Here is a 26,691-nt window from a genome sequence, read left to right as displayed (position 1 = left end):
CCTGAGCGAAAGGCCCACGCTCTGTTGCTTGCTCTCTGTCTCAGCTGGGGTGATTTCCCCCCGCCGTCCCCCCCACCTTGCCTTACCCACCACCAGCTGCGCCAGGGGACAGCCCGTGGCCATGCCAGCTGGCTGCGCGGCGCATACTGCGGGGTGCCTGATATACAGCTCCTGGGTGGGGGTGTACCCTACCTGGTCACCCAAACTCTGCCAACGCCCCTGGGCCACCTCTCCGTGCTCAAGGTGCAGCTCCAACTTCTTCTACCCCCGCAACATCGCCCCCTCGTTGGGACCCAAAGCTGGGGGGGGGGGGCGAGCAGCGCAGCCACCCCTGCAAAACCTTCTGTGCCCTCCTCCCCGCCGCCGCCGAGGCTCTCGGGAGCCACCGCAAAGCTGCGGCGAAGGGCTGTTGCCCTGTGCCCTGGGGTGGCCCCCTTCCTGCCCGCTGGCAGGGCTCCTGCGAGCAGGACGGCTGGGCCAGGCGCCCGCACACGGTTGCACAGGGACCACAAACTCCCGCTTCCCAGGCTGGGGTGCCGCCTGCTCTCTGCAGAGCTGCACCAGGGCTCAGCTCGCTTTTTCGTTCGGTCTAAAAACATCTCCCTCACACCACCATCACCACCACCACCACCACCTTTGCTCCTGGCTCTACGAGATGCAAACCTTGCCTTATCTTTGGGCTACCTGCAGCTGGGACTTTCCTCCTTCTGCACTAAGAGCAAGCGGAGGTTGCTGTCGGCCAGATTATGCGGCTGGCAAAGGAACCAGCACCTGAGCCCGGATGGGAAGCGGTCAGTTTGTGGGCAGATGAAACAAGCAGCAAAGGAAAAAGAGGCAGAAGGGCCACTCCACCTGTGTCCCAAAGCCTGAGGAGCAACAATGTGGGGGCTGCCGAGCTCTTAGTGGAAGGGGCAAGGCTCCAGTGAGCGCGTAGCAAAGCAGTGCCGGACCTCTGTTTTTAAGCTGGGGCTGAGCAAGTGAGCACCATTCTCCCCCTGCCAAACACCAGGTTGCTCTAAACCTGTGGCCAAGGACCTGATCCCCCAGCCACGAGCCCTGAGGGTGCTCCTAACGGGTATTGCGGTTGCTGAAAGCAGACAAGGGCTTCAAGCACCTATTGCAAAGACACAGAAAAGCTCCCCCAGCCCTTCGCTGGCTGCATTAGGCAGTGGCCAAGCTATGGCCAGGGAGAGCCGTGACCAAGCTATGGCCAGGGAGAGCCGTGGCTATTCCTTCCCATACCATGTCAGAAACCTGCTCCCGGCCCTGAGCTGCTGCTTGCCAGAGCAGATCCCCCTCCCTGCACCCTTGCACCAAAACTGCCCCGGGAAGCCACATCCGAGAGGCAGCCCCGGGGAAGAGGAAGAGGTGTTGCTGCAGGCAGCGGTGAAGCTGCAAACAGCCGTGTGGGGCATGGGAGCAAGCCCAAGACCTGTTCCCCGTGGGGTGTGGGACATCAACCCCTGCCCACCGCCTCTCCCCGGGGGAAGGGGGGAAGCAGGCAGCAGGCAGCTTGCAGCCTGGAAGCGGCTGTGCTGCTCTCAAACAGGAATTGAGAGCAGCTGGGGGACTTCCACCGTCCCCTCTCCCTGCTCATGGGAGTGGGGAAACCATCACAGCAAGGCCCTAGGGGACCAACGGGTGATTATGCAGGATTCAAGCTGGAAACGACCCCTCCACAGGGTGGAATCAGCTCCTCCACAGTCAGGGAAGGCGAGGGGAACATGCATTTCTTGGGTCAAAGGGCAGAGGGAGAGGATCAGGAAAGAACTCTTTATTTCCCATAAATACAGCAGATTCTTCGCGCCGGGCGTTTTCTTTTTAAATCTTTTTGTTTCTTTGTTTTCTTCCATTTACAGAATTTTGCACTGAAAATATATACAAGTCTGTCAAGAACCAAACAAGATCTGCAAAGAAAAAACCCATACAAAACCCTGAAAAGAGACCAGAAAGGGAAGTAAGACACAGCAGAACCCCAGCGTAAAGACTTTCCTTCCCCCTCTCCTCTATCACTCGCTGCGCCCAGCTCCAAGACACCTCACCTTCGCTGTCCCCAAGCTGAGAGCATGAGGCACCCCGCTCACCATCTCGCACACTCCTCCTAGCTCTGGCAAGCCAACGCAGGGCACAGCTTGCCCCTGCTTTTAAAATCAGGCCCTGTTAAAACCAGCTTAGGTATGGGAAAGCAGCTCCTGTGGTCTCGAGTCGCACAGGGATGGGGAATCGGTTGGGATGTGCCACCCCCTGGTCTCCTCCGTGCCTGCAGATCCCCGCTCTTGTGTCACAGTGATCAGGCGGCTGGGGCGAGCCCCCTCCCCGCCGCAGGGAGCCAGGCCAGCCCACGGCAGCGGGTGAAGGTGCGCAAGGCACAGCTGTACCCACCCAGGCCCCCCCAGTACAGAGCCGGGCTCCCAGTGCAGAGCTTGGTGGTGCCCCCTGGTGCTGGGCTGGGCTCCAGTCTCTCCTCGACTCCCAGACCATCACCTACCCCACGGTGAGAAGACACTGAGGAGCTGAGAAAGCCCCCTGCCCCACCACACTCTCCAGCCCAGCCAGGGCTAGGAAGACCATGTGCTGCTTCCTCTCCCTGTTAGGCAGGAGGCTGCGGGGAGACTCAGCCCCCCCAGCACACCCCTCTCAGGGCTGGCATGTGGGACAAAGTCCAGCAGCAGCCCCCAAAGCTCGCTGTGGTAGATAAAAGCACATACGGAGAGTGTGGGCTCCCACTGCGGGGGGTTCAGTGCTCAGGAGCTCCAGCTGCAGATGGGATGGGAAGACACAGAGACCTTCCCAGCCCCCAGGCTCCCACCCCAGGGCCCACCTCCCACCACCAGCTCTGCTGGTAGCTGGCAGGAGGGGGATATGGGAAGAACTCTCCCCTGATCCCCCCCAGAGCAAGAGCAGCTGCCTGCTCTCTGGTGCTGGAAAGACACCCAGTCTCTGTCCAACCTTGTTCCACACCAGCTCCAGTGCGATCCCACCAGACAGGGAACCACCGGGGCCCAGCTCCAAGGAGGGGACAAGGGGGACAAGAGGGAGCACTGCAGAGCACGAAGCAGCTGAAGGGCTGGGAAGAACAGCAGGGACAGACAAGGAAAAGGATCTTCCTTTGCTAGGCCTTGCCCCAGGCTGAGGCTGTTAAGCTCCTCATCCTTGTTCCCCACTGCACCTAGGGGGAAAGCAGGGTTAGAAGAGAAGCTGGACAGACTAGGGAGGGAGTGACGCCTTTGGAAGAGCAGGGAAGGCAACTGTTCACCCACATGAAGCTTTTCACTCCACTCCTAGTCTTGTGGGATGAACATCTCCTGGCGTCTCTGCTCTCCTCCTTGAGGCACGCTCCCTCTGGCCCTCACCCGGCCATCTGGAGAATAGAGCGTGAGCCGCAGCCCCCCACCCACCCTCCCCATCTCCTCGGGCTGCTCCAGCCCGGCAGGGCTGGCTTCCCAAGGACTCTGCAAGTGTAGTGCCTGCAACGTGCGGCAGCCCTAGAGGTTTCCCCAGGACTCCGGTGGGGGAAACTGGTCCACATCCCCCATTTCATTGTAGGTTTGCTCTCCCATGGTGAAGGTCAGCTTGTACCGTAGCCTCACTTTCTCCTGGAGACGGGAGAAAGGATAAGCAGTCAGAAGGGGGGAAAAGTAAGTCATGAGGTACAAACCACTCAGGTCTCTAGGAAGCTGCAGAGAATAGAGGGAAGTGGGACAGGGTAACCAGGCTTTTGCCCAGGCAGCAAGACTAGCCTGTTCACACCCCAGGGTCTGTGCTGTTACCTTCTGTGGGTTAGCGAGCAGCAGGACTTGTGTGATGGCACTGGGGTGGACTATAGGGTTGAACGCCGGCAGCTCTGTGCCTGAGGGAGGCTGTAGCTTCACCTTCATCACCTAGGGAGAGAGAAGAGCATCCTACATTCCTGACGGGGACTTGGCAGGCAGAAGCCCTGCTCCCATACTTGGGGAGCTTCCACTATCTAGTCAAAGAGAAAACCATTGTCCTGGTTCCTGCTAACCTGAAGGTAACACAACTCGCTCTCAGCCCCACAGAGCTCTCTCCACCCACCCTGCCTTTCCTGCAAAGGGAGAATCACGCTTCAGCCCAGCCTGGGGAACTCAGCCCCAGCAGCCACCTTACCTTGGGGACGGCAGACTGAAAGACGATGTTGCGGATGGGCTGCGGGGCCGTGCTAAGCATAGAAATCACCACCACAAGCACGTCAGGCCTCTCAGGCAGGGCATCCTTAGCGAAATGGAAGAGGACGCGGAAGCCGTGCTGGTCATACACTGTCACAGGGAGAATGCTGCCTGTGGGAAAAGCAGGGACAGTCAGCCAGGAGGGAAGTGGCCCTGCAGCAACCTTTCCCCATCACCCAAACTCTATAGAAGTGACAAGAGATACTACTCCTCCTGAACCTCGACAAAATCCAACAAGCAAGAAGTTTCCTCGCAGTCTTCCCTTCCACGTGCACATGGTTTGTTCCCCCCCATGCTTGTCCCCCCTCTTTCGCCCTGGCTCACTGGGTTTGATTGACTCCAGAGGCACAGTGATGTTGGCCAGTGAGATCTCCTGGGGCAGCGCGGTGGCAGGAGGCCGTGGTGGGACTGCAGCGCTTCCTGCTGGCGTGGTGGCAGCTTTTGGAACCGTAGCAGGGGCAGGCAGCTCTGAGGTCAGGGGCAACGTGGGGTTAGGGGAAACACTCTGGAGCACAGGCAGAGCGCTGGGATTGTGAGCCGTGGTGCCAGAGTTACTCCTGTTCTGGAGATCCCTCAGGGTGAGCCGGGGGAGTGGCTGCTGCTTCTCCCTGTAGGAAGAGAGAGCCAGGAGTGGAATGGGGTATGGAAATGTCATGTCCAGCACCCCAGAAAAGGAAAGGATGGGGAGATATGCAAGATTGATCTGCTTACCATCGCACTTGCTGGGACTCTGGAGGCAGAGACTGTTGCAGCAGAGTCTTGCCCAGGAGGTCCAGGTCATCCAGGCCACTGGTGAAAGGAGAAGGTTTGGGGGAGGATGCGCCAGCATCTGCTTTGACTGGTGGCGTTGCCATGATAGGGGTGATACTGAGCTCGTTGCTATCTGATGACTGTAGAAAGAGCGCACAGGAGAGCCCCCCCAAGTAGGGTTGTGTATCAGCAGCAGCCATCACACTTGGGATGTTTCCCTGCATACTCCATTTGTCGCTTCCACCACCGTCCCCACCTTCTGCCCCAGCTCCCAGCACATTACCTGGAAGCTGTTCCAGCCACCGTTGTCACCAGTCTGGGCAGGATGTGGTGCTGGGTCATTCAGGCCTGCCAGGGATAAAAGCAAACTTTAAGCTTAGCTTCCAAGTGGGTGAGAGCATTAAACGGGGCCTGAATAAGACACGGAAGCAGCAGGGTAGAACCACCAACGTGGTCTCCAACTCTGGCCCCCATCCTTGCACAGGGGAGAGCCGGGAGGGCAATAGTGTTTTTTTCCGCCCAGAGATCCTCCTTTACAGTGTAGTTCTCACTGCAATTGGCAGAGAAGTGAATGCTACTGGGCTGACAAGCCCCACTGACCACGCGGTCTACTTCATGCTGTTGTACTCAAAGCACCTATCTTAGGAAACAGACTCTTTGTTGGAAAAAGCAGGATTCTAGACCCTTCTAGGACTGGCACCTCACAAGACTTCCACGTGAGCACTTCTGGAAGTCCCATGCATCTGTTGATGCTTGTGACTTCAACTGCATGGAGTAAACATGAGGAGCTGGGGGTGATCCACCCTTGTGATCCCATCTAGGGATGGCCATTGCATCACTCTTGATTTACCTGCTGTGTCAGTTTTCCCAGAGCAAATCAGAGGACATGTCCCTGCAGGCTCTCTCTGACTAGCCAGGAAAACAGCATGGGACTCAAGTTCAGAGTCACAGTAGGGTTTTTCCATCCTTCTCCCTCACACTAAGTAAAGGCTACCTCTCGGTCTTTCACCTCTCCCAGAGCTCTTCCTCATTTGTGCTCCTGCCACAAGGAGATACATCTACGCAGACCGTCTAGAGTCAAGGAGAGAATAGTGAGCTTTTGCTCTGGCCTTCTCACCTAAAGACATGAGTTCATCATCCAGCAGGGAGACAGAGCCAGCTTGGTCAGGCACAGGGACTGCTGAGCCACCTGAAAGGGTGGGCATGGCTGGGTAGGATGGGCCTGTTGCCGGAAGATCCAGGCCCGACAGATCCAGAAGGGCTGAGGTGCTGCCTGCAAAGAAAGAACAAGCTGAAAGACAGAAAATTTATCCAGTCCTTATCTGGTGTACTGATGCCAGTTACCATCCTTCCTCACATCTGGGACAGGGAATTCCCCCTCTGCTCTTCCTTCCAATTCCCTCTCTTCATGCATCAGTCATTTACACAAGCCATTTCCTCATCTCACCAGCCCCACTCTGACCTGCAGGTTTCACCTTTCCACTTTTCTCAGTCTTCTCTTACATTGTTGGAAACCAGCAACAGGGTCCCCTCTGCTTGACCTTCCTGTCACCATTCCCCAAGTCTCCTCACCTCGAAGGGGACCAGACACCGTCTCCCCATTGATCTCTTCTCCCCGCACAAGCTGCTTGTAGAGATTGATCACCTGTGTCAGATTGTCATTGGCTTGCAGGATCTCCGCTGAAATGGAATAGGTGGGAGTTAAGCTTGAAAATCGTAAAGAAACAAAGTGAGTGACTTTTATACCCCAACTTTGTCTATTCCCTCAAAGCAAGGCCCAAGGAGCTGACAGCAGCCCACTGCAGATAGCATTTTTGCAATTATTGCTGTGAACTGCATGAGGGTACATCGACACCTCCATGGCAGTCTCAGCAGGACAAGCACAAGCCTTGCTCCTACAGTGAAGTGGAGGAAGCCGCAACACTCCTGATTGCTGCCACGTGTCCCTGCTTAGTGCCAAGCCACAGACAGTGAACAGCCACCCGAAACAGAGCAGCGGCTGCTGATGGATGCCATGCCATGATCAGCCCAAGCACAGAGTCCCTGAAAGAAGACGGAGGGAGAAGGAGACAGAATGAGAAAGGCCAGATATGCTTACCCAGAGCTTCATCATTGTCTTCTGTGTCACTGGCAAGCCGGAAAAGCATGGGCCTCATGCGCTCGCAGCGCTGATACAGCTCCTGAGGGAGAGGAGAAAGGGTTGCTGAGGCGAGCAGCAGGATGCTCAGCTGGGGGTGCAAAAGACGCAGGAGGAACTTGAGGGGATAAGGGTCACCCATCTGCCAAACTCAGGACGGATGCTGGGATGGCCTTTCCTCACCTTCATTAGGTCCTCATTGCTCTCCGTTGTCTCCCCCTTGCTGTAGTTTGTCACCATCTCTGTCAGCAGCTTCACATTGTTGTTCACCTCCTCAATAGCATTCACCCTCTTGGAGATCTTCTCCATGCGCTTCTGGTCCTGGAGGGGAAGCACATGGGGAAGGATGTCCTTGCTCTTTTCTGCAACTTGGAGAGGAGGAAGGCTGGGCCAGCCAACACACCAACTCCCTGGACTGAGTCACAACAACACTGCCCTCAAAACAGCTCCCACTTCAGTGGAAAACTCCAGATCACCTCTGGGGCAGCACCTGCCAGACATGAGTGGCATTGCAGCAGATCTAGTGCTACAGCAGGGCTTGGGCCACCGAAAGCACCCAGAGGCATTTCTCTGGGTAGCCAAGGGATGTCAGAAATCACACAAGGACTCTTTCGCAGCTGCTACCACAAAATTTTTGGCAGAAGCTCCTCTGCATGAGGACAGAGAGCCACTGCTTCCTTGGTGCTAACCACTGCCACCCAGACCATGATCCCCCCAGCTCCCCTTCTTCCCAGTCTCACCTCCTGAACCATCTCCTTGATGAGCTTGTTGGCAGCCCGGAGGTCCTCAGGATGGGAACTTTTCAGAAGACGAGCCAGTATCTGCAAAAGAGAAGGTTATCTCTTGAGCCCAAGCCAGAGTCACTCTTGCAACACTAGAACGAGTGGAGTTACCTCTGCCCCAAACCTGTATCTCACGGAGGCAGCGGACAAAGCCAGCTGTTTGAAAGCCCAGCCACAAGAGCCCATGGGCTATCAGAGACCAGGGAGAGAAGAAGTACAACTGGTCTTCCTTTTCCTATTGTGGTTCTGGTTATGTAAGATAGGTCTTCCCCTGAAGAACCCCTGCCATCCAAAACCTGCTCCTGCCAGCCCATTATGCACCATGGAGACCCCGGAGCACAGCAGGACTAGTACTGAGAAAGAGAGAAAGTCTAGTTTAACGCAGCAATTGCCACGTGATTGTAATGGACTCCTACTCAGACCTCTTCACATGCCTCTTTGCCAGTGCAATTGGTGAAGAGGGAGAGCTCCCACTTTCCCTCTCCTTCTGTAGTCAGTGAACAGTCCCACTGGCCACCTACAAATCCTCATTTGCACACTGTGACCCCTGCGGCAAACTTCTGCTGCAGAAGTAGACCCAGAGGAGCCTAATACTTGCTTAAATGTATCAGAAGGCAGGCTTGCCTGAGCGGTGATGCAATTCTGATGGAAAGACAATACAAGATGGGTCCAGGAGGGTATAAGTAGTTAGGCAATAAGCAATTTGCAGTGCTGGGGGTGGGGAAGAGATAACAGCAGCAGCATCTGGGGCTGGGATTTAAACCTCCTGGCCAGATAACTCAGAAGCCTGGAGACCACACAGCAGCAAACCTCCCAGAATCTGCTGGGCTAATGTCAGCGCTTCACCCTTTGCACCACCCTGCAGCTAAGCGCTCCAAAGGTCAAACAGACCCACATTCCCCACCTCTGGCTGTTTCCTTTGCCATGATTTTGGAGCAGGCCCTCATCTTTCCTGTGATGCATTTTCTGAAGCACAACACATGGAGCAGGGGGTTTGACTCTTTCCGGATCTCCACCCCAACAGGACAGGAGATCCTGGCGCAGGGAAGATGTTGCCTCCTGTTCCTCTCCTTGCACAGAGCCCTTACCTTGGATTTCTCTTCATCATCAAAGATGATGTTCTTGGGCCGAGGGGGAGGAGGCGGAAAAGGAGTGTCGTCAGGCAGTTTTGGGTCACATTTCACGATCCCTGCAGTGGAGACCAATGGAGAAGTCAGGAAGCCTCACCCACTGGGGATGGCACTGCCACCTACGTCATTTCTTCCCTAACAAACCACCAAACCCAGCTGGGACTGAGGGTGTTTGGGTCTGTTCCCACTACTCATGATCCTGGATTGTGTTTTCATGCAAGAATTGCCCCCTGCTCTCCATTAATATCCTACCTTAGAAAAATCCAGCATTAACTGCCAAAGCACTCGCAGCCCTCCAGCCCCAGCCCCTTCCAGTGCCCCATCTCCTCCAGCAGCAAGCAGATGTCTCCTCCATCCCACCAAACTCCTCAGACCACCAGCAACCCCCTCTGCCCAGCTAGGAGCCCCCAGGAGCCTGCTCCTTTGCCTGCCCCTGCTGCTGAATCAGGCAGACTGATGGACGTGCTGGGTCTGGGCACAGGAAAGGGAGAGTCTGTTTCAGATTCTACCCAGACAAAAAAAGGAAGGAGGGCAAACCATCTGTCCACCTTCTCCTTCTAGAGCACTGTCTCTCACCTTGTTTCTTCAGCATCTGGTAGGCCTCTGAGATCTTCACCTCGTGAGGCAGCCCTAGCGTCCAGCTGTACATCAGCTCCAGGATCTTTGACTTCACTTTTTCTGGTGTCCGACTGCCAAGATACTAGAGGAAGAGAGAAGAGGTGGCTTGAAGCTGATCTGAGCTGTTGCAAGCCTGGCCTGTTCTTCTCCCCTCCCCCAGGAGAAGTGAGACCGTTCCCAACAGCACAAGGAGAAGGAAAGAGGAAGCAAGTAGGAAAGCTCACGAGGCCCTTGCAACACGTCCCATGCTGTGCTTGGTTTCCACCACAGCAAATACAAGAGGTAGGAGAAATGCTGCACCAGCAGCCCCTCAATGACATGCAGGGACAGGTGGCAAGGCTCAGGCAGGTCTCTGTCACCTTGTGAAGGAAAGGGTACTGCTTACAGAAGCTGACGGCAAGGCACCCCTTCAGGAATAAGCAGGCAGCAGGGCTGGGAGGGGAAGGGCTGTAGGTAACAGTCCCTGGGGCAGGGCCCAGCCCTCTCTCAGGGGCACTCCCCAACACCCTTTACAGCTGGGTGAGCCCCAGACAACCCAGCACGCAGCGGTAAGATGTCCAAATCTTATTGCTCTCCCCCTGCAGTACAATCATCCTTCAGCCTTCTCCTGTGGGTCTGCTGGGGGCGCTGGTGGTAGAAACGGTGATATGCCACCAGAGGCCAACGGCTTAAGGTAGAGGACTTTCTCTAGGGTGCTGCTGTCACTGTCCCTGGCTATTCATCATCATAGATCACAAGCTGTGACTGGCAGACGAAGGTTTTCCTTAGTCATATTTGTGTTCCCTTAACTCCATACTTGCTGGTGTTAACTGCCTTGACTGAACAGGACAGCACGCACAGCTTGTTCTGCTGCAGGAACAGCAGCATCAGCAGAGAAGCAGGTAATGACTTGGTGCTTCAGGTGTACTCACCAGAGCACCACTGACCAGGCCTGGGCTTGCCCTCTGAGAGTGTCTCAACCAGGTTGGGACACCCAGGAGAGACATGGTCACGATGTCAAAGCTGAAGGAGGTTCATGAGCACATGCAGTACAGACAGGGCCCAACAGAGATGCAGGGAAGGTGACTCCAGGCACGCAGATGAGCTCAGTAGTCTCACAAGCGCTGGTTGCATCATGTCTAGCTGGCCCTCAGCTTCCTGCATCAAGAATCAGCTGGGAGCAGACAGGTGAAAGCTCACCTTTCCACCGGAAAACCCACCAGGGAACAGGGACTAAATCTCTAGCACTGTCCTGTTTCCCCCACATCCCAGTGGGCATTTGACCTTTCTGCTCAGCCACTACTTCTTCCCAAAGCCCTCCTGCCACCAGGCTCCAGTCTCCTCCAGCACGATGCCCTGAGACCCACCTTGGGTGACACCACTTTGATGAGTTCATTGAGGAAGCGGAACTTGCCCACCTCATCGTGGAAGCGTTTGCCACAGCTCTTCATGCAGGACTCCAGCACCTGGGGAGAGGGGGCGGGTGAGCCCCAGCACAGGGTCAGCAGCAGGTTCAAGAGCCAGCTCCCTCCTGCTCCCCCCTCACCAGGCATGGAGCCTGTAGCTATCCTCACAGCAGTGCCGGGGCACACCACCTTTCCCTCCCAGGTGGCTAATCACCCTTCCAAAGGGAAGCAGGAAGATTTTCCTCTTTGGAGGAAACAACAACAGTCCATGGGAGAAGATATCCTTAGAGTTCACAAATACCGGCATTTCACAGCATAGATCCACAATGACACTAAAGGAAGAAAAAGCTTCCCATCGACTTCAATAGGCTATGATCCTGCACAGGAACAAGACCTTCCCTAACAGTCACCCCTCCTCTCTTGTAGAATTACCTTCAGCCACTCTCCCACCCTCAGGTGCTTGGGGGCTTTCTTAGAGGGAGTTCAAAGCTTCCCGTGCTCCTCCAGTCAAACTGGAGCAACCCAACACCCTGGCCCTCCATCTAGTTCTACCAGCCTGCAGATGCCCTTACCGTGAGGGCCTGGATAGCTTCCCATTCCTGTGGAGACTGGATCTTGTGGGCAAGAAGTCGGGTAGCAAGGGGAGGACTGGAAGGAGTGAGGCAAAAAGAAAAAGGTGGCTGGTTATTTATGAAAAGCCTGGTACCAGTGTTTCAGCAGGGAATCCAGGGTTTAAAAGCACGTTTCAAGTTTAAGGCATTGATAAGACACTAAAACCCTGTGGGAACATTCTGTTACTGGAGCAGGACACCCCACCCACCCCTACTTTGAGGAGCTTTGTGCCTATTCAGCTCTCAGGACAACCCCACTGAATCCTACTAGGCAATCGTAACCCAGGCCCGTGACCTGGAACAGCCTGGGGGAAGGAAGAAGCACTTACCCCTCTAGCTCCTTATTGAGCTGCTCACAGAAAGCATTGATACCATCCCAGTCCAGGTCCTTGTTCAGGGGGTTTGTCGCTTTGTCTGCGGGTGGGAGAAGGAGGCGGTGAGAACATCTCCCCAGGCTCCCACCCTGTGGAGGTGAGGGGCGATATTGCTCCCACGACCTCCCTGCCAACTCCACCATCGACGGAGGACGGTGTGGAAGGTAAAAACACGCTCGTGTCCACTCGTGCACAAACTCTCCCACTGCCACCCCCCTGCCAGCAGTGCACACCGACTCCCCTGTCGCCACACGGCTGCCCCCCAACACACTCCCTGCCCCACGCTCCACCGCAGGGCTGCACCCTCAGACCCACAGCCATCCCCACGGCCGGCCACCCTCACGCGTGGCCCCGACACCCCCATTTGCCCCAAGCCACCCCCTCCGCACGGCCCACCCTGACACCTCGCTACGTGCGACCCTCAGACTCCCCCTCAAAGCCCCCTCCGTTCCCTCACACCCCAGTGCCCCCCCAAATACGCCCCCACACCCCACATTTACCCGCCGCTCCCGCCCTCCCCCGCCGGCGGGGCGGCCGGGCCGGGCCAGGCCAGGCCCTGTCAGGGGAAGGGTGGTGGGGGGGGTAGGGTGGTCCCGTGCGCACTCACTGATCCGCGCCTCCAACGTCTCGGGCTCCATGGCGGAAGGCCCCAGCGGTTCTTCAGCGAGGCAGGGCCTCGCCGTCGCCGTCTCCCCGCAGCCGCCCGGCCCGGCGCCGCCGAGCCATCGAGAGCGCACCGAACCGTCTAGAGCGCCGCTCCGGCGGGTCCCAACCATAGAGCGCCCGGAAGTCGGCGGCGCAGGGCGCCGCCTCGCGCCCAGCGCGCCCCCTGCCGAGCCACACCCCGGCGCACCATCGAGTTCCCCGCGCAGGGGAAAGAAAGGCGCGCGGGACGGGGAAGGAAGCGGAAGGGCTCCGGGAAGAAGGAGACAGAGAGCGGGGTGAGACAGAGCACCGGAAACCGCCTGCTACGCGGAAACCGGCCCTTCCCGGAAAAGCCCTTGTGCTGGCAGGTGAGGCCACTTCCGGCGCGGAGACAGGGCACTTCCGCCCGCCGGGCGCGGGGGAGCCGCGTGTCCTTTAAAAGGACACGAGCCCGCCGGCCCCGCCCGTGCCCCACCTGGCCTGGCCGGAGGGGAGCGGCGCCGGGCCCCGGCCCTAGCGCTCCCCCCTGCCTTGTTGTGGGGGCGGCCTCTCGGCGGGCGGTGGCTTAGGAGACGTTATAAACGTTAGCAAGCGACGTGCCGTGCCCCGGTGGGAGTTATGTTTAAATAGCCGCCTGGCCTGCCCTGGCGGGGCCCGGCCCGGCCTTCTCCCGCCTGGCTGGGGGCGGTGGGGGCGGGAGGTTGTGAAGGCCTGCAAATAACTAAGAGCTCCATGAGTACGAGTTCCATTTGTCCTCTTTCTCTTTGCGGCTCTGGTAATCCAGGCCAGCCCTGGCTGTGACACTTAATATCGCTTGTTTTTCTCTCTGCTCCAGTGGGTCTTGGAAGGAACAGTGTGTCTGTGTCCCTCTGGTGATTTATTGCTTTTGTTGTTTGCTCTTTATTTTTTTTTTTTTTTCCATCTTTTTAAATAATGCCGGTGAAAGATGCCAACTCAATGACCTTTAGGGAGCGCGGGCCTCCACCTGTTTGAAGAGTCCCCAGTGCACCTCATCAGGGCTGGCTGCTCAAAAGCACAGGCCGCTGGGGCAGGCCCTGCCGGAGGAGCCTCCGCGATAAGAGCATGAGTTATTCAGCCTTATAGTGTCTAATCCTGGAGACAGATGTCTGAGTCAGAGCGGCCCTGTGTTGGGTTACTCATTTACAGTGCTAATCCCGCAGATGGCAGGCGAGGGAACTGCCCTGATGTCACACCTAATGTCTTTTCCTTATGGATGGCCATTGTGTTGGGGGGGATTTTTTGGCCATTAAAAGGTACTTTTTGGCACTTGAATGTAGTTCTTTTTTTAACTGTTAACTGCCTTGCATCACAAAGCCTTTTTTAAGTGCCTTTCATAGAAAATTGCCATATCCTTCCCTCTGCTGTGTTCAGGCACGTTTTACAGGAGTTATTTTAATCTTATGAGTCAGCCTTGCCTGTCACTACTACCTCTTTGATTTTTCTGAGAATCCTTAAGTCATCTTTAGGAGACTGAGGCCTAGATACTGCTCTTCTAGGTCATGTATGATTTGTGTAGAAGGCATGCGTCTCTTCTCTCCAACCCACAAAGCGATGCCTCTGAAGGAGTGGTTTTTCAGCCCGGTGCTTCACAGCACCCTTTTGCTCGGGTTTCGATCTGTCTGCGTCTGGAGGTTGTTTGTTTTCCTCTCTTTCGCAACCACCCAGTGGTTAGCAAGTCTAGGATGAATGGAAGGCTGCACCTCTTTTCAGCGGGTTGCAAACAATGTCGAGAGAACTCATGCGCAACAGTCATGTCAGCAGTGACCTTGCAAACCTTGCTGTTACTTCTCATAGATTTAGGAGTCTCTTTCCCCTTTGGTTACGTCTGCTCTCTGTATAACAAGGACCCTCGGTACAACAAAAAAAGAGATCTGAGCCTGGATTTTGCCCCCCTGTAATAGTGGTTAGATGATGTGTGAGGAAAAAACTTTCTCCTGTTCCTTCATTTATTTTTACTGACAGCTGGAATCCCAAACTAGGTTTGGATGGAGTGAGATGTTCCATGTTGTAATTAACGCCGCTCCAGAATGAAAGTCCTGGAACTATAATTAGCTCGTAGCCAGTTGCAGAGGAAAGTGATTACGTGCAAGCTGGAGGCCTGGGTAGCTGGTGTGCGAGCAAAAGGAAAGTTTATGCTGGCAGAGGGGTGCGGGATCCCAGGTTTGGCAGGCCCTGCAGCAGGCTGTCCCGCAGAGGGCAGCAGCAGGCAGGAGAGCTCCTCCTGCCTGGTCAACCTGGGCTTAGCAAACGCTGTGCTGTCGTGGTGGATCACAAAACAGGCGAAGACCCCCTCCGTGGGGAAGGGAAGGCGGCCTTGCAGGAGTCACCGGGTCGCCTGGGAGGTAGTTTTTCCACCCACCAGGTCCTCTTCAGACAGCCAAAACCACCCCGTCACCCTTGCTCTGTCCCGACGTTTGTTTGGTTTCTCTGCCTTGTGTGTTTATGCAAAGCCTGCAATGTTTTTCAGATGCGCTTGTGTGCGACAGCAAGAGCTTTTGTGTGCTTCCTGCTGGATCGTCGGCTCTGGCCCGTGATGTGAGGTTCCCTTTCCCCTGTCATATTCCTCTTTCTTTGGCAAGGCGTTCTGCCAGAGACCTTTCACTTTCCTGAAGCTCCATACTGTGGTCTTTTGTTCCCTTTTCTTGTTTTCCTGCTCTGGCTGACTGCAGTAGCCAGTTCCTGGGTTTTTGGCTCGGTTTTACCTCTACTGCTTTCTCTTGGAGTGGGGCTGGCAGCACCTCTCCTGACATCACCTCGGACCACGCACCTCTTACGCAATCCTCTTGGATTTGCAGCCCTGCTCTTCCCTGACCTTGACTAATCTCCTTCCTTTTGCAATACTTCTAAGCACCTTTCCCAGCGGAGGGTTGCAATTAGAGAGGCAAGTACAGAGTTGCATACTTCTCTAGAGGGAGAGCAGGTTTTAGCTCCTTTAATCTAATAGGAAATGTCTCCTTCCCTTTCATATGCAGCACTTTCTTGTGGTATGCAGTCATCCACCAGGATTGCTCCCTTCCATTTCTTTCAGCATTTCCCTTTTCGCTGTAGGAAGACCTGTCCCTGGTGATCAAAGGCATCTTTCTACAACTACAGGAGCAGAATGAGGAAACAGGATGCTGGATAAGGGATCAGAAAACCTGCTGGCTAGAGCTCTGCAATTAAACATGTCTTGGAGCAAGACTCAAGGAAATGCATATCTATGCTCGCTGCCTCAGTTTCCCTGGTTGTTAGCGTGGGGATAATTGCACTTTCTTCCTTTGGGAAATTGCCTTGACCTCTGTACACTAAATTTCCTTTCCACGTTGGTTCTGTCATTAGAGCAACTGGCTCAGCGAGACAAGCAAGCGAGAGAAGCAAATACCAGAGTCAGAGGTGAGCTGCGCAGCTTGCTACTTCCTTGTGTTCAAGCCCTCCTTCCAGACCGGGCAACTCAGGAGGTGTCTTGATCCCTCGACCGAGGGGGCGGCAGTGCCCTCCTGGCCAGCGTAGCGGGGTGGCAGTGCCTCGTTACCCCCTGGAGAAGGCTCAGCTGGATTTGATGTTGTCAATAGCCTCTTCCCAAGAGAGTCTGGGACAGCCAGGGGATGCTCTGAGAACACGGGAACGCTCCTGCTGCAGAGGAACAGTATCAGCAGCAGGCAAAGATGAAAGAAAACCGACAGGACAGAAGCCCTAGTCATAGCCATGGCTCGGGGGCTGATAGGTTATGTATCTGGGTGAGCCAAACACAGAACGGGGAGAGGAAGACGTGCCAGGTTAGAGAGAGCTCCTTAAATTTATGGGGCTGAAGTGAGCATCAAAGGCCCCGAGCCCGCGAGGGGGAGCCTGGATGAAGTCATTTGCTGCACTGCTGGTGAGATCAGCTCCAGACTGGAACAGATCCGCTGCTGATACAGTGCGCTCGGGATTCAGGTGTCTAGAGAGAGGTGCTTGAAAAGGTGAACGGATTCACCTGTTCTCGCTCTACCCCTGGCTTGCTGTGTTATCGCTCAAAGATGGAAGCGGCATCATTAGAAAGCACAAGTACTGGGGGGAAATGGTTTAAGAGCCTGGATTTTGCTGAGATACAGTTTGGCTCTAAAGAACAGTGGGAGGGAGAAGGAGAAGGAGAAAAATCGTATTGCAAAGGCATTTTTCACAGGCATCCAAGCATGATCTGAGCAGAGATTGGTGACACAAAACTAGGCATCCTGGAGCAAATCAGGCAGCCCAGCTGCGGCAAATCCCCAGGCCTGGATGATGAATACATCCCTGCATTGCGGCGACAACGGAGTGTGACTTAGTGAAGCGTTTGCCGGGGATGTTTAGCGTAGCAGCAGCCCGGGGAGGGAGCTCAGAGGCGCAGCCGTGTGCAGCCTCTCTTTTACAGCGCGGCACAGGGAGGGGGCATTCCCGCTGCAGGGTGCCCCGGCGCTGAATGCACGTGCTCTGGGTTGTGCAGCTGCCTCAGGTCTGGCAGCTGGTGAGCTTGAATAGATGGTTTTTGGCCCCGGGTTTGCAAGTCCCCCATTGCCAGCCAGTCCTGCTTTGGCTGCAGCTGCCTCAGGTTCCCTAGGAAACTTCGGCGCTGGCTTAAGTATGGGCTGCGAAAAGGCAGGAGGAGGCAAGTCTGGCGGCTCTCTCCCTCCAGCCAGGCTGCTCGGATCCCAGCCGCTTGGCACCGCAGCCAGCTTCAGCCCCGCTTTTGGCGGCGGCGAGGAGCAGCAGGGCGGAGTGAACCCGGTGCCGGGGCATGGTGGACGTGAGGTTAGGAATAAAAGGAAAACTGCGACCCAGGAGGAGGAGGGAGACACAGAGTCTGCATAGGCAGATTTCTCAAAAGGCGGACCTGGCCTTTCCTGGGCTCCTTTCTGGTCCCTGTGGATTTGTCTGTCTTAGTAAATGCAACAGGAGCGGGGCCAGGCCCAAACACTGCCTTGGGACGATGGCTGACGCCATGCGGTTGTTAGCACCCTCCCTGCCGTGGTTTCGGGCTGTGCCAGCTAGCGGTGCTGCAGTGCCCAGGCACGGCTGGGGGACAGGGCGGGCTGGGGACTGTTCCAAACAGAGTCTTGGTGTCGCCGAGAGTTTAACTCGCCCTGCTCCTTGCTCTCAGGGCCAAGAGCAAAATGGCTACACCCTGTAAGCCTAGGTCCCTCTGAAGGCAGGCTTTTGAAATGCGGTCCCCTGCAGCCTGCATATTTACCCCGTAATTTTCCACATTTTCCTCTCTCCGAAGATGGGAAATGTCACGCAACAGGTTGTAGGTGTGTGCGTGGGGTGGGAGTGTGTGCGCCAGGCTGAAACTGGGGAAGGCTCTGTCTGCTGGGCACGGCTGAATGCAGGGTTGTGAGTAAGTGTCCTACACCCTGTGTGATGGACCATTGTCCGTCTTTGACCTCCCGCCTGGTGGCGTGGGAGAGATGCTATGAGGAAACATTGCCCGAACGCATGAGGTCATGGGGGTGTGGGGGCCAGTTCCTGGGTGCACAGACATGCCCCTGTGGCTCTCCTACCTTGGGCAGGCAGAATGAGGAACCCATCACATCGTCCATGGAGCACATGATTTTCCAAGGGCTTCCCGTGCATGCACAACTCTGTCTTGTTCCCCCCCCCCCCACCCCAGACTACATCAGGTTTGGGGACTTGCTTGGGTAGCAGAATGGGGGCAAAGCTTGTGTATCCCCCATTTAACGTGCTGCTGGCAGATGAGTCCCCCATCCAGGAGAAGGATCAGGCACACACCTCTGGGTGCATCCGAACGGCCTCTGCCTTGTCTCTCTGCCTGGAGGGGCTGTGTTTGAGCAGCACGCTGCTGTTCCCCTCAGCCCAGCTGGTGTTTTGAAGGCTATGTCCACGTCCTGGCTCTCACCACAAGCATGTCGCACCTTTGCCGTCACTGATCTGCAGCCCAAGTCCCCCTCCTCTGTGCAGGAGGACGTGCTCCTGGCAGAGGCTGCTCCTCTTTTCACCTCCCTCCTTCCACAAAACAGCTTTGCATCTTGAGTAGCTCGCCTGCCCGTGGCAGCGCTATGGCTGAATTTCAGGAGGATGATGCATGCTGAGAGCCAGAGGGGTTAAGAACAACAGTGTCGCGGCATGGCTTGACCGGTGGGCTATGAGACCTCTTCCCTCCAGCCATCCTCAAGCTGTCCACTGCTCCTGCAGCCAGCCAGCTGCTTGATGGTGTCCAAAGCAGGCACTAGGCACTCCAGCTCATCCCGAGCCAGGTCCCTGGGGAGCTGCGTCTCTGCCGGAGCTGTTCAGGAAAGATTCCCACCCCTTTCCTAATGAGACCGAGTGAGTAATAGAGATGTTCCTCAGGGACGGTGTTGTAAGGAGTGCTACGTGCATGTTCAGGACCAGAGAGCAGGTCTCCACTAGCTTTTTCCCTGCTGTTGTGCAGCAGACGTTGATGCATGTCCCATCTTGACAGAATAGATAAGGTATCTGCGTGCTGATGGGAACTTGCCTGGCAGTTGCAGCCGACGGTCCTCCTCTCATTGTTCTGATCGGATCTCCTGGCTTGGCAAGTCTGTTTGTTGCACTGTGAATGGCAAAGTGTTTGGGGCTATCCATCCCGGGATATGATAAGATTTGTCTGGTGTGAGTCGTGTTCAAAGCATTGAGTTTGTAATACCCTTTTCCCCTCTTGGGAGCAAGCCTTCTTGCTTGCATTAAAGCAATCTGACTGCATTAAAGCTGTGTGTCTGCTTTGCTGCAGGGGGGCTCTTGAGAGGAGCAGCACGAAGCAACCAGGGGGCAGCCAGAGAGACAGGTTTGGTGGGGAAAATAAGGACAGCAGAAAGAGGCATAAACTGGAGGGAAGGGAAAGAGAGCCAGAGAGAATAAACAGCGTAGCATGACCGCTGGGAACACAAAATAAACATCTACTGTGGTCAAGTGAGGGCTTATGTACTACTGGCTATGTGGGATGTGTCAGAAACAGGAGCAGAGGCTCACAGGAGCAGTCCAGAGGAAGGACAGGATGCCCATGGGACTGGTCGGCAAAACAAGGTGTCCTCAAATGCACGGTGTGTCCCTTAGTCCCCAGTATAATGCTGGAAAGGGAGACAGAGAGTCCCAGCTGGTCAAAGCATCTGCAGCCCCATTCCCTGCGGTACCATGCAGAGATGAAACGTCTCTGGGCAGTGCCATGACCCGGCAGGCTCAGGTGCTGGCTTTGAAAGCTCCTTCACCTGGTGGCAACTCTAAAAAAGGCTGTGGCTGTAGTTCCTCACTGGGAAAAAGTAATTTAGCACTCCTTGTGCTGATGAGAGTGGAGCCGGGACCTCTGCGCTTTGGCTGTCCCTGGAGCTCCTGCAGTGGTTGCAGGTCAGGCTCCCTGTGGCTCACTCTGAAGGTCCATGGGTTCGTACATTTCTGGTGCCGTTTCCTCTGGAAGAGGGAGGAGGAGAGGAACAGGGAGAGTTGGTTGTGTGGGCCTGGTCTTTTCTTAGGTCTCCTTCAGATGCCTGCAGTTCCCGCACTGAGTCAGTCATTTTGGGATTTGGATTCCCTTTTTTTTGGCAGCTTTTCTTTCCAATTTCCATCTGGTTTGGTTTTTATCATTTCATTTTGCAGGGCCATCAAAGGGAGTTTGTTCAAGCTGATTTTGGAGCAACAGATAGTTTTGACTTGACAACCCCTTCCTCTGCAGACCTCAGCCATGGCCTTAGACGCAGGGTGAGTCGCCCCTTCAGACCTTCTCAAAGCTGATGGGTGGTAAGGTGGCTTGCTGCTTCCCAGCGGGGTGAGGGGTACTTGGCTTAGTGACGCGAGCATGGGAGAGCAGTCCTTTTTATTTTTTGCTCTCCTTCTTTCCAGCCCATGAGCTGTTAATTCTTGTGGCTTTTCAAAACTTGCTATTTCTCCTTTAGCATTTCTTTCTCTTTCTTTTTTTTTTTTTTTCCCTTTTCCCCCCAGTGAATGAGCCACCCTTGGCATCGTGCCTCGTGCGTGTGACTCAGACAGTTTCTGCTTGTCTGAAGGATTCCTGCAAGTCCTCAGAGTTGTCCAACCCGCCTGGGCGCAGCACTGGAGCCCGTGAGAAATGCACTCAAAGGGAGCTGCGCAGTGTCAGCAGCCTTGTTCTCCCTGCGCGGGATGGACCACGGCGCACCGGGACTCGGCAGTCACTCTCGCTGCATGCCCTTGCTGTCCTGTGGGGTTATATCTGGGATTGCTGCTCGGAGCTCAATGGAGGGAGGTCCACGCGGACCTTTTGTGTATGGCGCAATGCTGCATTTCTTTTTTGCTTATTCGAGTTCCAGCCAGCTGGCGTCACGCTGTCTTTGTTGTGGGAAATGGTCCCCTTGAAGTCAGGGGAGTTAGGCTTGGGGCATCTCGGAAGTCCCCTGGCTTCCAGCGTTGGAAGGCATCCATTCATTTTGAATGCCTCTGGTTTTCGAACTTAATTGGACCAACCCAAGGGCTAATTTTGTTCAGAGGCGCTGAATGCCTCAGTACCTCCTACTGATAGTAGATGGTGTGGTGAGAGATCAGCATCTCTGATACTCAAGCTGCATTAGCTAGGGGAGCCCAGCTTCCTTTTAGCTATGATGGGTTTGCAAAGCTGGATTTTTTATTTATTTATTTTTAAAAATATGTCCATGGGGTCTTTAAGATGAGAATCTAAACAAGAGGAGGGTTTTTTAGATGTGAATTTGGGTATCTGTGCCTCAATTTCCCCATGTGCAAGATGAGGGAAATGCCATCTTCCTTAACGATAGGGTAAAGCTGTTGGAACTTTTGGTGCAAGATGCAAGTGGAGCATAAGACCTCATGAAGCTGATGCTTTGTGGAGAGCTCTTTGGAAGATCTTTTTCCCATTAGGCTAATAATTTCTCATCCAGCAAGTTTGGGTAAAGCTCGGAGATCCCAAAAGTCCAGGAAAGGGGAAGCCATGAGTCTTCTATGCATTTTCTCTTTGCCAGTAGGGAAGCTTTCAACACAAATGCATTTTTATCTCCTGGCATGTTTTTGAAAGCTTTTCCCACAACCCACATTCCTGGCGTGTCCCCATGAGGGAAAGAATTAGAGAAATGAAGGCTGGAAATGGAACTAGGTGGCACGTAATCAGTCCTCTGACCTCCCTTCCCCACCCTCTGCCTGTTTGGTTCATTCTCCTCTCCCTCAGGCAAGTTGGGGACCCATAAGACGTGACTCATTTGGCTGCTTGGGTTGATGAAATGGCCCTGATGCCATTTCAAGCATCAGGAAGCCTGAGCCAGCTTCCTTGCACATGAACTACCTTCCTCCCCTCTCTGTGCATAACTTGTACCACACAAAATTATTGCCACAGACTTCAGAGCTGCTCAAGAGAGATGTCCCCTGCAAAGGTATAAGGACATAACTTGGCCCTGGGAATGGAAACCATCAGAGCGCATTTGAGCTCCCCATGGAGATGGAAGATGCCAGTCACTGTGGCACTATGGCCTCTAGGGAGAGAGATGGAATCTGAGGTTACACCCCTTCCCTGACCTCTTGATCTGCTCCACTGCTTGGTGCAGGTTCCCTCCTTCCCTGCTGCCCCTAGCCCTGAAGAAAGGTGGGGTTTTTTTCCACAATTTAACTCTTCATCTAGCTTTGTCCTTCCTTCTCCTTATTCCCCACATCCTAAGGAAGAGAAATCGCACCCTACAGGTGAAGGGGGGTGATGCTGGTAGAGAGCCTACCAAAGGCTGATGGCCTCTAATCCCTTGCCCCCAGGTTCAGAGCATGGATGCTGCTTCCATACTTCCCACAGGGGCTCCAGATGACACGCTGTCAGGGAGCTGGGGCAGGAAGGGTGGCAGGGGATTACACCTCCAGTCCTTTGTTCCTTTCCATTTTAGTTGATCTGAATGCAGGGACTTCAGTGTGGTTCCCAGAGGAACCATCCCGCTCTGGTTAACCTCTTAGGTAGGAGGTTAGTGTTCATGGGCACTAGGCTCCTTGTGTTCATCATTGCCTTGGCTTCTCCTGCATCTTGTGGACAATCCTCTCCTGTACACACCCTCAAGATCCACAGACCTGCTTATCCAGTCTCCTGCTTACCTCAGTCTTTGGCTGAGGTAAGTACATTTTGTTCTCTTGGTCCTCCTCCGTTAGACAGCTGGCTGCCTTTCAGAGCTTAGGGATCGGTTGGGTGAAGGTTGCAGCATTATCTGCTGAGAGGCAAACCAGCACCTTTTGACTAAAGGGGAAACCGGTCCCGTCAAACCTATGTGGGAATTTTTGTAACTGCCAGGTGGAGGACTGAGCAGCTCCATCAGGAGGTGATGGAAGCCTCTTCATGGTCCTGTCCTGAGCCCTGGCCTCTGAAAATCCAGGGCTCAGCTTCTTGAAATCCACCCCACAGCCCTCTAAGGCAGGGGACATTCCCCCCTAAGCTTCATAAAAGGGGGAAACCAAGGCAGAAACATGACTTAATTGCAACTGCTGTGAGGAACTGCAATCAGGGCCCAGATGAGGTCAGAGAACACGGTTTAAATCAGGTCACCGCTCAATATTTATTGTGTGGAGTTTTTCTTTTTTCTTTACTCCCGCACTGAAATCCTTCCCCAGAGGCTATTCAAGGAAATAAATAGCCAGTGGAAAGGGACAATAGCTTGCTGTGGAGTACAAATTATATGAAGCAGTAGGAAATAATAGCAGAGTGAGCAGCTGCTACTCCAAGAAAGAATGCATGGTTGGTCTCTCCCGCTCCCTTTGCCTTGAGAGGACGCCGATGCCCGATTCACGGCACAGACTCCCTGGTGCCTCCAGTGCAAAGTGGGACAGGCTCCTTTTCCCCTCTGCAGCGTCCTCCTCTGCTTCTTTGGTGTCTAATTAGCACCGAGCTGAAACCACAGCCTTCCGTGAGGGTGCTAAAGGGATCTCTCACCTCTTCTTGCAGAGCTTGGTTTGATGCGGGGGCAGCAGCACATGCATCCTCACACCCAACGTGGCCGCCTTGCCTTCCCCTCTCTCCCTCTTCCCTTCTGGGCTGAGTGTCACATCTGGTGATGACCCATGTCACTCCTGCAAGGGACTGTTCATAGCTCATGTTGTCTAGAGAGGACGTGTTGGCTGCCCTCTCCCCTGAGCCCCGTGGAGCCCTTCCTCAGAGCACCATTGGGAGGGATGGTGAGGACCGTTTTGGTGTGCTGGTGTGGATTTTGGGGGCTGCCCCTGCCACAAAAGGCCCTGAGAAACCTCGCGCAGCTCAGGCGGTTGGGCTATCTTAGCCGGGAAGTGGGGGAGCCTGTGGTTTTCCTCAGGGCTTCACACCTAGCTGGCTTATCTCCTGCGCGAGTAAGAAAACAAAATAAATACCGCTGCCAGCACTGGTGCTGCCGAGGATCTTGGCAATCTTCTAGAGAGTGTGGCATTCAGTCTGTTCTTAACAGCTATGTGGGTACCCTGTGGTAGAGGTGGCAGCTGTAGGCTATGGTACATGAGGTGCTGCTGTCTGGAGCCACCTTGAGGGTCCTGAGATCCCGTGCGTGCTCCTGGTGGCCTGAGATCTCCCCAGGACTAGAGGGAAGGTTGGAAAGGACTATTAACCCCAAAACCTACCTTATGGGACCTCTGCAAATGAAGCTGCCACATTTCATGCGGTGGAAGCAAGAGGACCTGCCCTGCCACCCTTCTGGCTGAAAGCCCACTTTGTTGTATTAGTGTCTTCCCTCCTTAAAATGTGATTATTTTTTTTTTTTTACTCATGCAAAACTGCAGGCCTACCTGCTCCCTGTTGGAAGCTCAGCTTGCTCTCAGGGCATGGCCACCATCCTCTCGCCAGTGAATGCTTGTTGGGTCTCTGCTGTCCCAAGGTACCTTCTGGGAGCACAGCAAAGCCTCCTCCAATGCCAGCGGTGTGACCATGGGTGTCCCACACCAGTACAGGCCAACTGCCCTCCAGCCAGGATGAGCATCTCTATGGAGCCCTGGAGAAGCAATCCCAGGCAAGTACCCTATTACAGGATCAACTCTCTGGGGGTGAAGGGTTCCTGGATCCCTTGCACTGGTGGCTGCCAGCTTACACAACCATTGCTTATATTTTCCTCACTGCATAGACCCTCCACCTCCTTTGCAGATGCCCTTTAGCCGGATTTCCTCTTTCTTTGGGATTTACGTTCCCATCATATCACCGTTTCCTCAGGCTTTCTGCTTTGCAGTGTCTGCAGGGAAGTCTCAACCTGCCCCCTTCACCCTCCCTTCATCATCCAAATCGCCACCTCCAATTGCATTGGAAGATTTCAGCTCTTATGGGGTCTGTAAAGTCTCAGACCCTTCCTCCGTGGGGAGCACATCCCCCTGCATGAGAGAGGCCATCTGCACAGGGCTGGTGTCCGACCATGCGGAGGCTCAGCTCTGCAGACGAAGGAAGTCGCCAGCGCTGGCAGAGTTGCTGCCTGGTTTCCCACTATTGTTCCCAGTGGCAAATAAAAGGGGGGTGAACGCCCCCGCTGAGCATTGTAGGAGGGGGGTTAATGTTATCTCGATACAATCTCACGGCCCCTCTCTGAGCAGCTCGTGCCTCTTTCCTGCCTGTCTTCCCTCCCTGCATGTTGTCACATCCGTGGTACTTGCAGCTCTGCACATAATTCTCCGTGAGGGTGGTTTTCCCCATCCCTCAGACACATGCTGCTCTCCCTCCTGGGCAGCCTTACGCTCTGCTGGTGGATAAATCCTGGTGAGAGCGATGTTTCTGTCTGCTCCACGCCGGTTTCTGTGGGAAGTGGAGTGAAGGCTCCTCTACGTTGCTGGCCCAGGACCTGGGTCTTTTCTCTGCTGCGGTGTTCCTGTGTCGCTTTCGCCAGCCACGTAGGACAGGATTTTTCTCACCAAGTTTAGAGTCTGTCTTGGGATGTGATCTCTTGAGCACTAGAATTCTTTCTTTCTCCCTGCTGGCTTAACGTAAGCTCAGGTAACTAACCCTGATGGTGGCTATGCAGTGTCTTTGTCCTGCCATTGTCCCTGCAAAGGGACAACGTGAGGTGCTGGAAAGAGAAACCTCTCCCAGGCGGTGGGATGCTCCAGTGTTTTGTCAGCAGGGCTCTGGGCTCTGCGTTCTCTCTGGGAGGGCTGTGGGGGAGCAGGCTGGCAAGAAGGTGTGTGCTGGTGGGATGCAGCAGCGTGATGGGAAACAGACCCAATGCCAGAAACCACCAATCCCCAGCACCTGCTCCTGCTGGCTCCACGCTCAGCCCGGAGAGGTTTCACCAACAGCTTGAGTGACCTCAACAGCAAACAAATTTCCCAAGCCTGCTGGGCTTTATGACCCCCTGCTAATAGGAGACACCTCCGGGGAAGGAGTGCTTATCAGCACTTACCTCTGCTTGCTTCAGGAGGTTTTGGGGAAGGGCAGAAGCTGCCTCCCAGCTGGCTGTGCAGCAGGAGGATGACTGCACTTAGCTGCTCTCTGCTGGGCTTGGGAAGGGGGCTGAGGGACTGCTGGTCTCCTGAGCCTTGGCCTCCTCCCTCTCACTTTCCCACTGACTTCTAGAGTCTGGCAAAACACCACCAATTTGTTCAGCCAAATCTGGGACACTGTCTACTGACTTGTAGCTCTTACCTGGGAAGAAGACAGCAGGGGTGATGCTCCCCTGTGAGGAGAACATTCACGTGTCTCAGGGTTAGGGAGGATGGGGCTATTGAATCTGCCGGCCATGGCTCCTCAAGCTAAAAGGTTTGGGTCTTGATGGAACTTGGATGGGAATTTGCAGAGAGCTCCCATGGATTGCTAGTGCAATCCGTGCAGCTGGGGCTGAATCTAGATCCGCAAGAAGGGAAGGAGCTGGGTTGCTTTTTTTTGGCCAAGCTGTTACATGCAGAAAAGAAATCAACATGGTAGTCATACCTTTGTGTCCAGCTGGGAAGAGGCTTGTCCTATGCGGTGGCTGGAGTAGCACCACTAAGGGCTGTGTGTGGTGGTCCCTCCACCGGGAGCCCACTGAGGAGGCTGGAAATTGGTTAAATCTCCTGAAGTCCCTAGTGAGAGGAAATATATAGGGAAGCTATTTCTCTGGATCAAAGTCTCCTGGCTTAATACACTCCATGGGACCTTGTGGAGGTGGGGGTTCTGTTAATGTGTAAGCCACAAGGAA

At 54.8% G+C, this 26,691-nt stretch overlaps 1 protein-coding gene across 2 annotated transcripts; it reads right to left on the bottom strand.

Moving 5' to 3' along the window:
* Nucleotides 1–1,762: 1,762 nt before the first annotated feature.
* GGA1 (golgi associated, gamma adaptin ear containing, ARF binding protein 1) lies at nt 1,763–12,813 on the bottom strand. 2 transcript variants are annotated; one of them, XM_063322240.1, is made up of 17 exons: nt 12,582–12,813; nt 11,930–12,014; nt 11,562–11,637; nt 10,951–11,049; nt 9,563–9,686; nt 8,945–9,045; nt 7,815–7,895; nt 7,258–7,395; nt 7,036–7,117; nt 6,510–6,617; nt 6,055–6,210; nt 5,221–5,285; nt 4,899–5,077; nt 4,512–4,795; nt 4,129–4,298; nt 3,771–3,881; nt 1,763–3,596 (listed from the first exon to the last, which is right to left on the bottom strand). In XM_063322240.1, exons 1-17 carry the CDS (start codon nt 12,748–12,750, stop codon nt 3,486–3,488), a joined length of 2,139 nt encoding a protein of 712 aa, XP_063178310.1. In that variant the 5' UTR covers nt 12,751–12,813; the 3' UTR covers nt 1,763–3,485. The 2 variants fall into 2 exon arrangements, with proteins under 2 accessions (XP_063178310.1, XP_063178318.1); XM_063322248.1 differs by lacking the exons at nt 10,951–11,049; nt 11,562–11,637; nt 11,930–12,014; nt 12,582–12,813 and adding an exon at nt 10,516–10,880.
* Nucleotides 12,814–26,691: the final 13,878 nt, after the last annotated feature.

This window comes from Chroicocephalus ridibundus, chromosome 1 (assembly GCF_963924245.1).
Source record: "Chroicocephalus ridibundus chromosome 1, bChrRid1.1, whole genome shotgun sequence".
Classification (NCBI taxonomy): Eukaryota; Metazoa; Chordata; class Aves; order Charadriiformes; family Laridae; genus Chroicocephalus; species Chroicocephalus ridibundus.
The sequence above is the reverse complement of the archived record's forward strand: the minus strand, read 5'-3'. Positions and strand labels throughout refer to the sequence as shown.